Below are 16,366 nucleotides of genomic sequence, written 5' to 3'. Positions count from 1 at the left end.
AAGGGTATGAAGTGTATCAAAAATCAAAGTAGAGAATCAGACCATTTAACATCATGAGTACTACAATAATTGAAGGAATTGCTAATCATGGGTTCTTCTTTTTGTTGTTGTGTTGGAGTAATAGGCTATTTATTTGCCTTGAAAGGTAAAGTACAAAATTGAGAAAAGAAAATGGAAAACCAAACAACAATTGGGGTTCCAGTAAAAATAAGACCCACAGGAATCATCCATTGTTGTGTATATGATTTCTGATAATTCAAAATCCACCACACCAAGATTATTACTCCAAGTCCACTTATCAAAAAGCAACACAAACTACCCACTACACAAATCTTCCAATCTTTATATCTTGAGTTCATCATCTTAAAATCTAACCAATAAATTACCTACACTATCTCTCTATTTAAGTTTCTCTCTCTATATCTTTTTCTTCCAAACATGATCTTATAAATTAAGAGAGAACTAGTTAAGTACTACCCAGAAAGATATATAGAGAAGTTCTCAAGTAAAAGAAAAGGCTTAACAGACAGGGAGTATTTGACATTTTTTTAGGAGAATGGAAATGATTGAAGTAGACAAGTAGTAGATTAAAGAGATTAAATAAACACTAGTAGAATGAACTACTCATCTAAGGAAGGTAATCATCTAAGGAAGGAAGAAGGGGAAGCCAACTGTATTTTATAAACTAATCACAATTCTGTGTTCATTGATATCTCCCAAGATTCCTTTTTTATACAATAAATTTGAGTTGTAGACTCCTTAATACATCACATTTGAGGATGAGGACAATGATACTGGGTACTCCAAACCCTTGTGAGGGTATTGTTTGGATGAGTCATGCTGCACTGAAGTTGACTCCTTACCATGGGGGTAATATTTAATTCTTAATAATGTTTGTGCATGACTATCTAGAATTTTATCACTCCCACCACTGCTTGCCTACTTTTCTTAGGTTGTGTTTGATATCATCTATTAGAGTTTATGTAGAAATAAGTATTTCCACTGTTCCATACAAAGTATAAGGTCTTTGGTATAGGAAGAACAATACTTAGTATAGTCAGTGAATTAGATAGTGCATTAGATAGGAAGAACATATGTTTTAGTATAGGGAGAAATATTTTTAGTTTTTTCTAAAATATCCCAAAATTGATTAGGTTAAAAAATCGCCCCCTCCCTTGAAACTTTACACGGTAATAAAGGGATGGAAATCCTAAACCCTAATTGATGAAAACAACACTCGTCTTCATGGAAGAGTTCATAAACGACATCTACATAAAAGATTTCGACTTAGCATAAAAAATTTCATGAATGAAAATGGTGAAATTTTCAACCAAAGCCAAATATGATCGAAATTCCATTTGCTTCGGTCAAAATTTGTTGTCTTTTTTATTCTACATCGAAAATCCTTTACGGTCCCAAGGACTGTTGTTCAGTCCTAAGGAAAGACAAAAGAAGAATTTTCTTTACCTAAGATATATTATCTTCATTATATATGTCTTTCTTTAAAGTCGATATCTTCTTTTAAGTCGATGTCCTCAATTTAGTCGATGCTCTCGTTTAAATTGATGTCTTCGTTTAACTCGAATGACTCTTCTTGCTTGATGTAGGTTGCCTCTTTCTTCAATTAGTAGTTCCTAATTCATGAAATCTTGAGGCATGGGCTTATAGTCCAAAAACCTACCATTAAACACACATTTAGTCCTCTCTAATCCTAAAATGGGTTTGTAAACCAAAATATTAATGTAAATGGATATCTAGTCCATTTGTATCCATCTCGAGAGAAAACGCAAATCCCTAGAATACCTATTAAATCATAATACCTAAACTAACCTTTCTTATATATAAAAACTTAATTTCCTTTAAAATCCTCAAATATCCGTTTCCATTTTTATCTCTCACCTTCTCTCTCCAATCACGATTATATTAAAAGCAACCATTATCTTCATTCTTCTCCAAAACGGAAACCTGTTACTTTTCTCTCTCTAAAACCGAATCATCTATTCAACCTCTATTTTTTAGTCTCGAAATCTGTTTCATCTTCATTAGACCAGCTGAAAACCCCATCGTTTATTTTGTTTCCATCATCAAAGATTCATGTTCGAACCATTGTTAAGATCAACAGTTGCTTCTGAGGTTAAATCAACCATTTTAATCTTTCTTCTTAATATTTTCATCATCATCTTTAAAGATATTTATGATTTTCATTATAATCGATTTCATCTCTGTATCATCTTCTCAAATATTCATCATTATTCATGATTTTCTCTCTCTAAGATCTTAATAACCTATTTACGATATTAATGTTAAATCCTTGTTTACTAATTCATTATCTTTGATTATGTTATGTTTGTATCCATGTATTATTTTATTTTTCATTAGATTTAGGTTACAGATCTTGATGTTTAGAACATCTCTTGATATCAGATTCGGTAACGATACCATTTTTGATCGGGAGAAGATTACGTACGTTTTTGTAACAGAATGTAAAAGATATGTAATTTATACGAAATTATGTGTACTTTATTGAACATCACAATTTTGTACCAGAAAAGATTTCGTACGTTTTTTTGTAACAGGATGTAAACGATGTGTAATTTACATGAAAGTATGTGCATTTATTGAACATCACACATTTGTACCATAGAAGATTCCGTACGATGTTACTGTAACAGAATGTAAACAATGTGTATTGTGCAAAAAATTATATGTACTTTATTGCGCTTTACACATTTGAACCGCTAAAGATTTCGTACAATTATACTGTAATAGAATGTAAACATTGTGTAATGTTTCAAAAATTATATGTAATTTATTGCACATTATACAGATTTTTTCACAAAACAGTGACCTTGTGATTCGAACTAAAGTTCTGTTTGTCTCCCAACACATTATGAAGTTTAACAAACAGTATGCATAATTTACTCCATTACACATATCGTTTCTAGTAAATCATATGTTTTGTTGACAAATGTGTATGTTTTTCTTTTTGTAGTTTTGCTGTTACTTATGAAATTTTCCACAGAATCATCCAGTCTAAGTAAGACCACAAAACTAAAATCTGATGGCTAGGATAAAATATTTACTGAAGTTGGTCAGTTGTTTCTTGGTGGTGCAAAAGCATTTCGATGTGCTATTCGACAATATATTATAAACACAAGACATGATTTCAAATTCATCAAAAATGATTTAAAACGTGTAACTACTGTTTGTCCCGATCAAGACTGCAAATGGAGAGTACATGGAGGGGCACCATTTCTGAACCAAAGAAGATTTTGTACGTTTTTTTTTTGTAACAGAATGTAAACGATGTGCAATTAAAAGAAATTATGTGTAATTTATTGAACATGACACATATACATTTAATAAATTACGTTGTACATTACAAATGATGGTTTCCTCGTCATAAATAACACATAATTTACGAACTTGTTTCATAATTTGTATTCGATGTGTGGTTATGTATGAGAAAAAACGAAAAATCAAGTTATATGGATCCCGCATGAATCAGAACTATATCCAACGGGCCCAAGCTATACGGATCCCGCCACCCGATAATCAAGTTAAAATAAATGTAGATGCTGGATTCTCTCCTCAAGGCTCGGCATGTGCAGCAGTGGCGCGCAACTCAGATGGTTCCGTCCTAGCAATTGCTAATAGAATACTTAATGAAAATTCGAGTGAAAAAGCGAAATGTCAGACCTTCATTCTAGGATTAGATCTCGCCGTTCGGTATCAGTACCATCAAGTCATCATTGAAGGGATGTAAGCAATGTCGTGCAAGCCATTAATGGCCCAACGTCTGAAATTCCTTGGACAATTATTCCACTTATAATATTTCGGGTTTTTGGGACATACAATGTATTCCTCAACATCTTATACCAAGTCTTGTTAGTGAGACTCATTAATGAAGTTAATCTTCCTTGTCAGAAAAAAAAAACGAAAACAAATGCTGCTGTAATGTTCCCAGAAAAATATACTCTTTCCAAACCTGAAAGTTAAGTGAGAGAAAGTGATATATACGTTTTGTATATTAACCTCAAATCACGCTAAGTTGTTCCCAGAAAATATACTCTTTCCAAATCTGAAAGTTAAGTGAGAGAAAGTAATATATACGTTTTGTATATTAACCCCCAAATCACGCTAAGTTGATCCCAGAAAAATTTGGTCCTTGATCTGATTCAGAAAGAAGGAGATTTGATTTGGTTTCCAAATCTGAAAGGATGAGAGAGAACTTCTGATTTAGAAAATAAATTGAAGAAGAACGAACGATTTTACTCACTGGTAATGGTGTTTCAGTTTTGTTAGGGTTTTGGTTAGAAATCGTTTCGGGAAATCTGTTCTGATTTGGTTTCCAAATTAAAATCGATGAGAGAGAAAATCGGATTTACAAAATATCTGTTTTCCTTTTTTAATACCCAAAATCACGGTACAAAATGCCGTTTCAAATTCTGTCCAGCCCCACATTAAAAAATCGCGAAAAATCTGATTGGTTAATATACTAAGGGTTATTATGTCCCAACTGCAAAAGGACTAAAAACCAATTTTTGGGAAGATTGGACCTTAAATCATTTTTTAACGTTATTTTGGGCCTTATACCCATGGACCCTTAAAAACTTGTCAATAAGACAATAATGATAGTAGTAATCGATATTAGGGTTGAGTTGTTTATATCAGACAAAACTACATGAATGAATTATCGGGGAGGTGATGAAATCAACATTACTCGGTCATTTGCAATATTTGGTTCGTTATACAAATGACATACAAAAGAGAGGGAGTCGACAAAAAGTTATGGAATTAGATCAACAATCTCAACTGGCAGCCTGAGGACCTCGCTCAGTACTCTGTATCCAAGAAAACACTGATTCGACTCATGAAGATTATTGTCATTATTACCCTTATGAAAAACATATGTAAATTTATGATGTAAATAAAGTATACAACTTGTTGGGTCTTATCAGGGCTTTCAAGTGTCTCTTTATGGCCATTAAGGGATTGCTATGACCTTTAAATTTCGAAGTATTTGTATTTATGACAGTTAAAAACTACTTTAATCATCATGATGTAATTTAATTTGGCAATCACCTGATATAATTTATTTATTTTATATTGGACTCCAAGAGTCATTATAATATTTCAATGATATTGATACATCATGCATATAATATGCAATACAACATTAAAATAAACACTATAACAACTAATTATAACATCTTGCGCCCTAAAGGCCATATATTTGATGTACACCCCAGATATTATGAACTTCAAAAGTCCACCTAAACAGGTGAAAGTTTGGATTTGATAAGTTGTACATAAATTTGTAATCAAAAGTCCTTGGGACAGATCTTAGGTTAAAAGTTCTTCATTTTTCACAAAAAAAAAAAATGAATAACGCGTTCTTTCATAATTCTTAAAAAAGGTTTGAACCAATAACGCTAAAATTCAAAGGCCTTAAAAAGAATCAAAATTCTTAAGATCCCATGAAAGTTCCAAACGAATAATCTCCAGTTCTCCACTTAGATTCAGAGCAGTGACTGAAAATTTGAGGGCCCGTTGCGGAACTTTACAAAGAGGCCCTCTTGTACTAATTAAAAACAAATGAAAAATTGGAATTTATAAAGATCAAACACGTGACGATTCCATAGACAGTTATACCACCATTGAGCTACATGAGGTCCTCTTGTACTAATTAAAAACAAATGAAAAATTATAAGCTATGTAGATCCAAAACATGACCTTTAATTCTCAGGACTATTTTTTTTTTCTATTAAACCCGGACTGTTATACCACCTTTGAGCCCCTTGCTCTTTTGTTTAATTCTTTCAATTAGAAGTTTCTATTATGTATATTATGCATATAGAGTGCATAATGTGAAGTGGGCCCCTTTTAAGGTGGGGGTCAGGACGGATGCCCTGCCTGCGCCCCCTCCCCCCTCAAACAGGGCCCTGCTTAGATTCATCCTAAGATGTCCGGTAGCCCATCTGTTCATACTTCAAAGTCACATAAGACGCTTGGATATTATTCCACCATTAATGAAATAAAAGTTTCCTTCTTAAAAAAAACCATAGTGGTAGGGGAGGGTAGAATAACACCTTTTAAATAAATAGATATAGAGTTTGAGTAAATGTTAATTTAGGACTTGGTCAATTCTAGTCCTTGCCAATAGGATGGTGTCTAATCCCATACAAGAAGAAAAGAGAGAAGAGAGAAAGTAGGAGAGAGAGGTTGTGAATTGTATTAGTCTTTTCTCCTGTTTCTGTCATCAATGGACCCTTCCTTTGGTTGTTAATTTTCTATAAAGAAAATTAAATCAAATTCTGAGTGTCGAACTCCGGGTTCCGACAGACAGAAGAAGATGAGCAGCAGAGGAGGGGCTACCCGAACAAAGGTAGGGAAATATGAGATGGGAAGAACCCTTGGAGAAGGAAGCTTTGGAAAGGTGAAGTATGCTAAGAATGTTGAAACTGGGGAAATAGTTGCTATCAAAATCCTTGACAAGAATCAAGTCCTTCGTCATAAGATGGTCCAACAGGTTTCTCTCTCTCTCTCTCTCTCTCTCTCTCTCTCTCTCTCTACTTTTTGTATGTAAAGTAAAGATTATTGAAATTTAATATTCTTTTCTTTTTTTGCAGATTAAAAGAGAAATTTCGACCATGAAATTAATCAAACATCCCAATGTCATACAGCTTTACGAGGTAATTTTGTTTCAGGAAAGAATGTGGTTCAAGTTAGTTTTTTTCGCGCATAAAGGCAAGCCTTTCAACTTGTTTCCCTATTAGTTTGATTTGGATGCCTACAAACTTACTATGACATTCCAGCTACGACCTGCGTGTGATTGCAGGGACGGCCCGGGCCCAAAGTTTTATTATGAGAAATGATAAAGTTACAAAAAATTTTGACAAAAAAAGGTTCCAGCTGATGTACGGGTGTGGTTTCAAACTTTGACCAAGTCTAGGCCGTTGAGAGATGAAAATCACAACCGCCACATCAGTTGGGAACTTTTTTTTGTCAAAATCTTTTGTGATTCTAGCATCTCTCTTTTATTATGGGGCTATGGCTCTATAGTTTAGGCATTACATGTCGATTTGGAATATACATACAATTCAAGTTGTGGTTTGGTGGTTAAGAGCGTGGTTTGTGTGTAAATAGTCTAAGAGTTATGAAAGTTACTACATTATGAAAGAGGGTTAGTTTTCTCTGTTTATTTATTTATATGTATGGTGATGAAGGCTGATATTAATATTAGGTAATGGCAAGCAAGACCAAAATATATATTGTGCTCGAATATGTAAATGGGAGAGAGCTGTTCGACAAAATTGTAAGTCTTCCTAAACTCATTTCTTTGCTTCTTTTATGATACCCATGGTTACCATTCATGTCGGTCTAATAGATATACATTTCGAATACTTGTTGCATTTTTCAGTGTTCGAATCTGACTCGTTGAGAATAAAGTAGTAATTACATCTCACTTCACAATTACAACAACTCTGACTCAATTGGCTCCAAAATTTATGTGATTTTATAGTATGTGATTTTGTAATCTATGTATTAATTTTGAGCTATTTGATCGGATAGGCAAAAGGGAGATTAAAGGAGGATGAAGCAAGGAGATATTTCCAACAACTTGTTAATGCTGTTGATTATTGTCACAGTAGAGGTGTTTATCACAGAGATTTAAAGGTTTTACCAATTTCTCTAAAATTTGTTTTATTTCAGTATTGGAAACCCTTTTTTTTCAACTTTTTTTTTTACTTTCTCCTTTGACTTTGTTTTTTTGTTTCTTCATTCATACAGCCTGAAAATTTACTTTTAGATACTCATGGTGTGCTTAAAGTTTCAGACTTTGGACTGAGTACATTTTCAGAAGAAGCACATGTAAGTTCTATACTCTAGATAAGTTTCATTTCTTGCTTCTTAGGTAGAGGTTGTTTTTCGTTGATTTGTATTTTGAATCTGAATTAACAAAGAAATGTTGTAAAGATCGTATATATTTTTACCAAAGATAAACAGGGTTGACCGAGGCCCCATATATATATATGTGTGTCAGTGTGTGTGTGCACGCGCGTGTGTGTATCTTTGTGTAATAGCACATCTAATTGACATTTTGAGTACTACTTGTAGGGAGATGGACTGCTACACACTGCTTGTGGAACCCCAAATTATGTCGCACCGGAGGTATACATCGAAAGTTTCTTACCTTTTCTTTATGTTACATATCCCGACATAAAAAACCGAAAAAATATCAATTTATCTTGTTATATAAAAGGGTAGGTTTGCTTTTCCTTCATTTAAAAAAAAGAAGGTATTAGATTTTCCTTTTCAGTCGGTTCGTCTAGCACTATTGGGTTTCAAGAGCTAGTAAATGTGCTCTCTTGGTATGTATGTATATGTTTATATGACTTGTTTCTGGGGCCACTTTTAGGTGCTGAAATATAAAGGTTATGATGGTACAACGGCAGATGTATGGTCTTGTGGAGTCATCTTGTTTGTTCTTATGGCTGGTTATTTTCCTTTCGATGAACAAAATATCATGGCATTGTATAATAAGGTTTTTTCCTCGCTATGTTTCAATGACTTTCATTTCCTTATTTTCTCTTATATCTCTTATGCTGAGACAAACCTCAATATCTCTATACATATTTCAGATATATAAGGCTGAATTCTCTTGTCCTTCATGGTTTTCGTCGGGATCAAAGAGACTGATTAAACGTATCCTTGATCCCAATCCTGTTACTGTAAGTTCACTTGTCATTTCTCTTTGTAATAGCCCAAGCCTCAGTAGTTAGCGATATTGTTCTTGCTTTTGACACCTAGGCCCAAGCCCAAGAGAAGAGCGTTTCGGCCGAAGGTTAACTCTGCATGTGGATTTTGGAAGCTTAATATGCTTTTTATTAGGTCTTAACTTTGTTATGAGCTTGTGTTTTCAGAGTTGACTTTTATAACTCTTACTTGCAGAGGATTAAAATTTCACAAATATTAGAAACTGACTGGTTTAAAAAGGGGTATCAGACGCCGAACTTTGAAAAGACAGAAGATGTGAGCCTTGATGACATTGATGCTGTTTTTAACGATTCTGAGGTACATTCTAATCATCTTTGAGTTAAACCTAATCTTGAGTTTTGGTTTACCTAAAGGCCTAGCCACCAACGACCTATGCTTCATTGTTTTCGATTAACGCCATTAAATGGCAGTGGATTTTGTTGCTGACGTCAGCTCTTGTAACATCCCAAGGTTCTTGTGTCACACCACAATCCGGTGTCTGAGTACTCACCTAAACAATGTGGAACTAAGTGTTGTCTTCCCACATGCGAGTGGCACGTCTGTGAAACCACATTTTCTCTTAGTTTCACATCGCTTAGGCGAGTGCCCAAACTATGGGGATATAGGTATACGCAGAGAAACCTTGGGATCCAGGAAAACCTCCCCGGACCATACGATGGCGACTGATCAAAGACAGTATCAATAGTTGTCAGGGCTGGATTGTTACATTTGGATTTAGTTTACATTTATGTTTTTCGTAATACTTAAGTTTTGTATTTCACTTTTCTGGGCAGGAACATCTAGTAACGGAATCCAGAGAAAAACCTGTTTCAATGAATGCATTTGAACTTATTTCAAAGTCTCAAGGTCTTAATCTCTCAAATTTGTTTGAGAATCAAACGGTACGTTTCATAAGTTAACCAATTTCTTCCTTAGTTCATTGTTAATTCAATTGAGTTATCCCATTAGAACTGAAACCTGCTAAAAAGGAAGAGACGATACCTATCCTACCTACATTTGCCTATAGAATGTGATGTCCTTTTTTAAAATAAGCACCGACAACGCCTGATGACTCACATAAGAGACTCAGATGTGGTGAAATCTCCTACATGAGTAGTGAGAGTGTCCCTATTGCATAGGCTGGGGTATCAAAAGTTCGCCTACTTAAGTGCACTTCAGTGCACCCTAGTGTTCGATATATGATAGACCCGCACGTAAGACGAAGCTTAGAAATCCCTCTTGCTCAAAACGATGAGAGAAATAGTAATATATTCAGAGTAGTGATCCCTCTAGTTGGCCCATTGTCAGCTTTTTCAGAGCATTTACGCCTTAACCACTTCAAATTATCTTGGTCTCGTCTCTGACATCATGACCCATATCAAGAGTTCCACATCAAGCATTGTTCATTGTGACCCGTAATTTGAATCCTTGAGTCTTTGTCACTCGCCTAACAAATAGGGTTCGTGGTCCTCCAACCCGATCAAGCTGACGTACTCAATTACACACATAAATGTTCAATTTCTGACAGACAATACACTTATCAAGGCTGAATTTACTTTCGCAGTTCTTAAGTTTATTCAAGTAGCATTTTAAGATTCTTCCTACTCAAGATTTTTTCTGTTGTTTGCTTACGATATTGGAAACTACAAGTAGGCTTCCATAAAGAGGGAAACAAGCTTTTCTTCGAAACGACCGGCAAGCGAGATAATGTCCAAGCTTGAACAAACTGCTAAGCCTCTCGGTTTCAATGTTCGCAAACAAAATTTCAAGGTAATTTGGATTTTTAGTTCTTGTTTTTAATGTTTTTTTAACTATTTTTTCATTTTATGTTGATAAATATTCAACTCATTGTAGATGAAGTTGCAAGGTGACAAAACGGGAAGGAAAGGCCATCTCTCTGTTGCTACAGAGGTATTTATGAAGTTTACTCATTACCAAATCATAATATAAGTTTAAAAATGCCTACCCAAATGCAAAAAACTCAGTGTCCAGATTTGGGGTTTGGGTTGTGTTAGGTTCGCTTTGCCTCATTTTAAGTAGAATTAAAGTACACTTGATGTATTTTTCCTCCTCCCCGAACATTTTTTTCAGTACTTATTGGTTGCAATTTCCCTTGTTTATTCAGGTATTCGAGGTGGCTCCATCTTTGCATATGGTGGAGCTTCGTAAGACTGGAGGCGATACTTTAGAATTTAAAGAGGTATATCAAAGTTAAAAACCTCAATTTAGTCTCTAATATGGATAGTTTTTAGTATTTTTCAAGGCTAACTATATGCATCAAATTTTCAATCTTTCGGACAGTTCTATAAAAGTTTTTCAACCGGACTTAAAGATATCGTATGGAGAGAAGAAGGAATCCCAGAAGAAACTAGGTAAACTAATTTATACGAAGTTAAATTACAATAATAAACCCTATATGATGTTATTTCACTATTTGCGCAGTACTTCTTAGACGCGTCTATGCATAGTGGTGCAGCTGAAAGCTTAAAGTTTTGGTGCTAGATTTCAATCAAGAGGCACTACAATAAATTGGTCTAGTTCTGCAGTTGAATTAGACTTGGTTCTTAATGTTATAAGAATGTTGTTTTAATATCAAATAAATACATAATATAATATTATAAAAAAAGGAGCTCGTTCGAAGATATGTGGCACCCCTCAAGCCATCCTTGCTTACGCACATCCATATGGAACGAAGTCAATGTTCCATGCGTAGGAAGATGTCTTCGATTACACATTATATAATAACATTCATACAACAAATTCATCTTGTGTAATTCGGATTATTTTTATCAAATTTTGGCGTTACAAAAGCAATAAATACAAATGACGTAAAAAGAAGAAAAATCTTGTTGCAGAATTGTTGTATACATAATTTTTCTGTTTTTTGAATCATGGAGATGGAGAAATGGAAGGAGCGGGACTCCTCGAAAAACAATAGAGACGGAAATTATGAGAAAAGGTAACAATTATACAATAGTGATGGCAAAAATTGGGCTAAATGTGAATAAAAAAACCCTTTGTACATTTCAGTCATTAATAAGAATGAAACGTGTGATGACAGCTTATTCTAGACACATGTTAGAGAAGAAAATCAAACCACACAGCCTATAATCTTTGACCCCTTCATTCATGAGCCCTTAACCGTTTGTCACCTGCACCCAACTACCTCTTCACCCTCCACTTATATTCCCATTATGACCCTTCAATTTCATCCTATATTACCTTTTTCAAATCCCAAAACTACCAATCACAGAAACTTCTCACTTACCCTCTTCTTCAAAATCTTATTTGTAAACTAACACATTTTTATTTGGGTTAATTTCATTTTGGCCCCCCTAAAAGATGATCAACTCACTAAAATGGCTTCCTAAAGATGTCCAACTTCAAGTTTGGTCTCCTACTTCATTTTTCCGTCAAACGTTAGCGTTTACCAAATAAGCCTCTGCCTCTATCTTCTTTGTCAGCCAAAATATTTAGGGTCTCAACACTTGTTATAACTTGTCAAATCAGTTAACTTTTTACAATTTTCAAAATTTTCTTTTGTCATCTTCTCATCTAAATTTCTTCTCCACCAACTCATATTCTACACTGTTCATTAATCCTCCACCTCTTTGGCTCTTATATACCCATCCTCCCTTTTCTTGAATCCAACTTATCTTCTCAATAATCGCTACACTCAACTCTAAAGTACTGCTACTTGAAGACATCCCTTCTTCTTTACTATTATGGGCTTCTTTAAACCATATAAACCCATCATTAGCTTCACCCTTCTTCTCAATTTTGAAAATTGAAAAAAATTAATTGATTGCCAAGTTATAATGAGTCTTGAGACCCCAAATATTTTGGCTGACAAGTAAGATATGTTCATGGGCATTTAATAAGAAAAGTCAACTCACTTACGTCTAACGGAAAAAAATACGGGAAAATGAAAAAGAGGACCAAACCAGAAGCTAGTCATCTTTAGGGGGCCATTTTGATGAGTTAGTGATCATTAAAGGGTCAAAATGGAATTAATCCTTTTTATTTCAATGGCATGAATGTCTAGTACACCAAAATTATAGAAACATACTATTATGATATTACAAGCATTTAATAATATTTGGTGAATTCTCCTACTATTTTTTTTTGTTGCAAATGAATTCCCCTACTAGTTCACCAATGACAGATACTTGTGGAGAATTTGAAGTGTCACTCTTTTGTTTCCATGAGAAATAAAACCTCACATGTCCACTTGAGTTCACATTGAACTACTATTTCAATGTTTTAGCTTTAAAGAGAGGAAGCATTTATCTTTCTCTCTCTCCATATATATCTCTATAACTTTAAGAACTAAGCCTAAGGATCCTTTGATTTATTTTAAAAACTTCTTTGGTAGTTGAACTATCTTTCACTATACAGAGCTAACTTTCTTTAGTGATGAACATTAATATGGATCTTACTTGCAGCTAATAGACAGCCTTTCTCTTTCTACACCTATCACCTCTCTCTCTCTCTCTCTCTCTCTCTCTCTCTAGATTTCTTGTTTTCAATTATTTAATTCTTTCTTTCTCATACATTCACACCCAACTACCCAATCTAAAAAACCCAATTTTAGGTTTTGAAATCAAACTTTAAGACACTTCTACTTATTGAATTATCTTCTATCCCATCTTTATATATAAACACCTATAAAACAAACCCACTCATAAAATACCCCAAGAAGAAAGGAGATATATAGAAAGAGAAAGTTAGCTAGAGAAAGAAAGATGGAGAGTATAGAGATGGATAAAGAAAGATTAACAGCTGAAATGGATTTCAAAGATTCATCAAAATCAGTTGTGATCAAAATCAAAAGAAGTTTACCAGATTTTTTACAATCTGTAAAACTCAAATATGTTAAATTAGGGTATAGAACTACTGATTGTTCTACTCCTCTTCTTAGATGGTTTTTTCTTCTTCCTTCAATTTTAGCTATTCTCATTCAACTCACTGGTATCCGATTCGACCAGGTTTCAGAATTTTGGACGAGTCAAACCGTTCAACTGGATATGGTAACTGTTTTGACTGGGTCAATGATTCTAATCTTCTTCTCAATTCTTTACTGGGTTAAACGACCTAGACCGATTTACCTAGTTGATTTCTCTTGTTACAAACCAGATGATAAATTGAAAACAACAGTTGAATCGTTCATAAAAATGACAGAAGAAAACGGTGCTTTTGAATCGGACACGATTCAATTCCAAAAACGGATATCGACCCGTTCCGGTTTAGGAGATGAAACTTACTTACCTAGTGGAATCAGTTCAACCCCACCAAATTTATGCATGAAAGAAGCAAGAGCAGAAGCTGAATCGGTCATGTTTGGAGCACTTGACTCACTCTTTGAAAAAACCGGTATTTTACCGAGTCAAATCGGTATTTTGATAGTAAATTGTAGTTTATTCAACCCAACTCCTTCACTCTCAGCCATGATCGTAAATCACTACAAAATGAGAACCGATATAAAAAGTTATAACCTTGGAGGAATGGGTTGTAGTGCTGGTTTAATATCGATCGATTTAGCGAAAGATTTACTGAAAGCTAACAAAAATAATTACGCGGTAGTTGTAAGTATGGAGAATATAACATTAAATTGGTATTTCGGAAACGATAAATCAATGTTATTATGTAATTGTATATTTAGGATGGGAGGAGCAGCTGTTTTATTATCAAATATGAATCGGGACCGAGTCAACTCAAAGTATGAACTGATTCATACAGTTAGAACTCATAAAGGAGGAGATGATAATAGTTATAATTGTGTGTATCAACGTGAAGATGAGAAAGGAGGAATTGGTGTTTCATTAGCTAGAGAATTAATGGCAGTTGCTGGTGATGCATTGAAGACAAATATTACTACACTTGGTCCTTTGGTTTTACCATTTACTGAGCAGTTAAAATTCTTTATTTCATTGGTTAGAAGAAGGGTCATCAAGGGTAAAATCAAACCTTATATTCCTGATTTCAAAACAGCTTTTGAGCATTTCTGCATTCATGCAGGTAACTACATTTTTTACTAATCTTTTTATTTCTTTTCGTAATTTATCGGAATTCGTTTAGTACTAGTACCCGAATATAAAACATAATGGTATGTGTCTTTTATGCCATATGCGAGTCCAAGATCTACCACTATGAATGTCTTTTAACACAATCGGGTGGATTTTGGAGAAATTCATTTGTTCTGTTTAAAGGCACAATGTCGATAACTAGGGACGGTCTAAGACAGAGATGGTACCCAAAGCGACTGTTTTGGACCTCAACATTTTTAGGGTTTTTTGTTATAATTTATGTCTTATAAACTAGTCTGAGCTAAATTTTCTTATTAATATTTTAAAAGATTATCAGAAAATTAAACATTACAGTTTAGTGGTTAAGAGTCTCGTCTATATGACTACGTACAAGTAGTTGGAGATTCAAGTCCTCCTTTTAAGTATGTTTATTTTTTCACCATGTAAGAAAATACCCTAATTATAACTCTAAACAACTCTTAAATGCTAGGGTCAACCCAGAACTAGTGGGGTCAAATAGGTTGAATTTATAGTAAGTTGTTCAGGTCGATTTATTATTAGAGTAAGCTTATATAAATTAACTTTCTTACAAAATGTAGGTGGGAGAGCTGTTTTGGACGAAGTACAAAAGAATTTACAACTGAGTGAGTGGCATATGGAACCATCAAGGATGACACTTCACCGATTCGGCAACACATCAAGTAGTTCATTGTGGTACGAGTTGGCTTACACAGAGGCAAAAGGCCGAGTTTCAATCGGTGATCGGGTTTGGCAAATCGCATTCGGATCCGGGTTCAAGTGTAATAGTGCTGTTTGGAGAGCACTTAGAGCCATTCCAAACGGTGACTGTAAAACCAACCCATGGGCTGACTCTGTTGATAGGTATCCAGTTAAAGTCCAAGTTGGCTAATTTGTGTCCACGTCGGAGAATCCTGGTGGACAATGATAATTAAAGTACAGTTGAAGTGGATCCCACTGGTCAATTATTTCGAACATAAATTCTTATTTCTCTTTCTATTTTCTATGCTTTTGTGTATCTATTTTCTTGTTAAAAATTTCATCACAAGAAATGGACGGTGGTGATGTAGTGTGGGTGGTAGATGAATCCAACCAATGGTTAAGATTTAATTTACAAGCAAATTGTATTTGATAACTTATTTTTTATTTGCAATCAAATTTCTTTTGAATGGCTTGGAGATATTTAACTTTTAAAAAGAGAGACTTAGAGCTAACTAATTTGTAGAATCATTCTAATGTGTATGTAATCATTTAAAGATTTAAAGGGCGCACCAATAATCCTTTTTATGAAAGGCAATATAGGAGGGTTCGTTGAGTTCTCGTGTGAATATGATCTGTAGAAGTGTTTTCTTTGTTCGTAGGATCTTTGGGAAAAGCTAAAATTTGATTTATAACATCTAAATTACAATAGTTTGCGCAAAACATCTATTGCAGTGAGTTTTCCAAATAAATCAGAATAGGACATACATCCTATGTGGTTTGCGGTGATTCGTTCTCTAGTGAATTAGAATTATCAAAAACACGAATCATAACAAGCCACATAGAATGAATGTCTAGAGTAT

At 34.2% G+C, this 16,366-nt stretch overlaps 2 protein-coding genes across 3 annotated transcripts; both read left to right on the top strand.

Annotated features, from left to right (window-relative positions):
- The first annotated feature begins 6,134 nt into the window (after positions 1-6,134).
- CIPK9 (CBL-interacting protein kinase 9) lies at positions 6,135-11,604 on the top strand. 2 transcript variants are annotated; one of them, XM_086633637.1, is made up of 15 exons: positions 6,135-6,532; positions 6,633-6,695; positions 7,247-7,318; positions 7,576-7,680; positions 7,795-7,875; positions 8,122-8,175; positions 8,423-8,548; positions 8,646-8,735; positions 8,956-9,078; positions 9,555-9,662; positions 10,414-10,530; positions 10,615-10,671; positions 10,886-10,960; positions 11,062-11,132; positions 11,203-11,604. In XM_086633637.1, the coding sequence occupies exons 1-15, from the start codon at positions 6,356-6,358 to the stop codon at positions 11,210-11,212; spliced, it is 1,329 nt and encodes a 442-aa protein (XP_086489763.1). In that variant the 5' UTR covers positions 6,135-6,355; the 3' UTR covers positions 11,213-11,604. The 2 variants fall into 2 exon arrangements, with proteins under 2 accessions (XP_086489763.1, XP_086489762.1); XM_086633636.1 differs by lacking the exon at positions 11,203-11,604 and having other exon boundaries at positions 6,136-6,532; positions 11,062-11,136.
- Positions 11,605-12,929: 1,325 nt separating this feature from the next.
- On the top strand, positions 12,930-15,973 carry LOC147544784 (3-ketoacyl-CoA synthase 1-like). The gene is made up of 2 exons (XM_086633635.1): positions 12,930-14,778; positions 15,386-15,973. Exons 1-2 carry the CDS (start codon positions 13,506-13,508, stop codon positions 15,694-15,696), a joined length of 1,584 nt encoding a protein of 527 aa, XP_086489761.1. The 5' UTR covers positions 12,930-13,505; the 3' UTR covers positions 15,697-15,973.
- The last annotated feature ends 393 nt before the right edge of the window (positions 15,974-16,366 follow it).

This window comes from Eschscholzia californica, unplaced genomic scaffold, assembly GCF_041429995.1.
Source record: "Eschscholzia californica isolate CP2 unplaced genomic scaffold, dmEscCali1.0.p SCAF_4, whole genome shotgun sequence".
Classification (NCBI taxonomy): Eukaryota; Viridiplantae; Streptophyta; class Magnoliopsida; order Ranunculales; family Papaveraceae; genus Eschscholzia; species Eschscholzia californica.
Note: the sequence above shows the minus strand (reverse complement) of the source record. Positions and strands in the feature narration are given on the sequence as shown.

Bases quoted from the DNA above. Each gene is read 5' to 3' on its own strand.
- CIPK9 (XM_086633637.1), top strand. From the start codon at position 6,356: ATGAGCAGCAGAGGAGGGGCTACCCGAACAAAGGTAGGGAAATATGAG. The intron at 8,176-8,422 runs GTATACATCGAA...GGCCACTTTTAG, and splicing joins CAAATTATGTCGCACCGGAG to GTGCTGAAATATAAAGGTTA. The intron at 10,672-10,885 runs GTATTTATGAAG...TTGTTTATTCAG, and splicing joins ATCTCTCTGTTGCTACAGAG to GTATTCGAGGTGGCTCCATC.
- LOC147544784 (XM_086633635.1), top strand. From the start codon at position 13,506: ATGGAGAGTATAGAGATGGATAAAGAAAGATTAACAGCTGAAATGGAT. The intron at 14,779-15,385 runs GTAACTACATTT...TACAAAATGTAG, and splicing joins GCATTTCTGCATTCATGCAG to GTGGGAGAGCTGTTTTGGAC.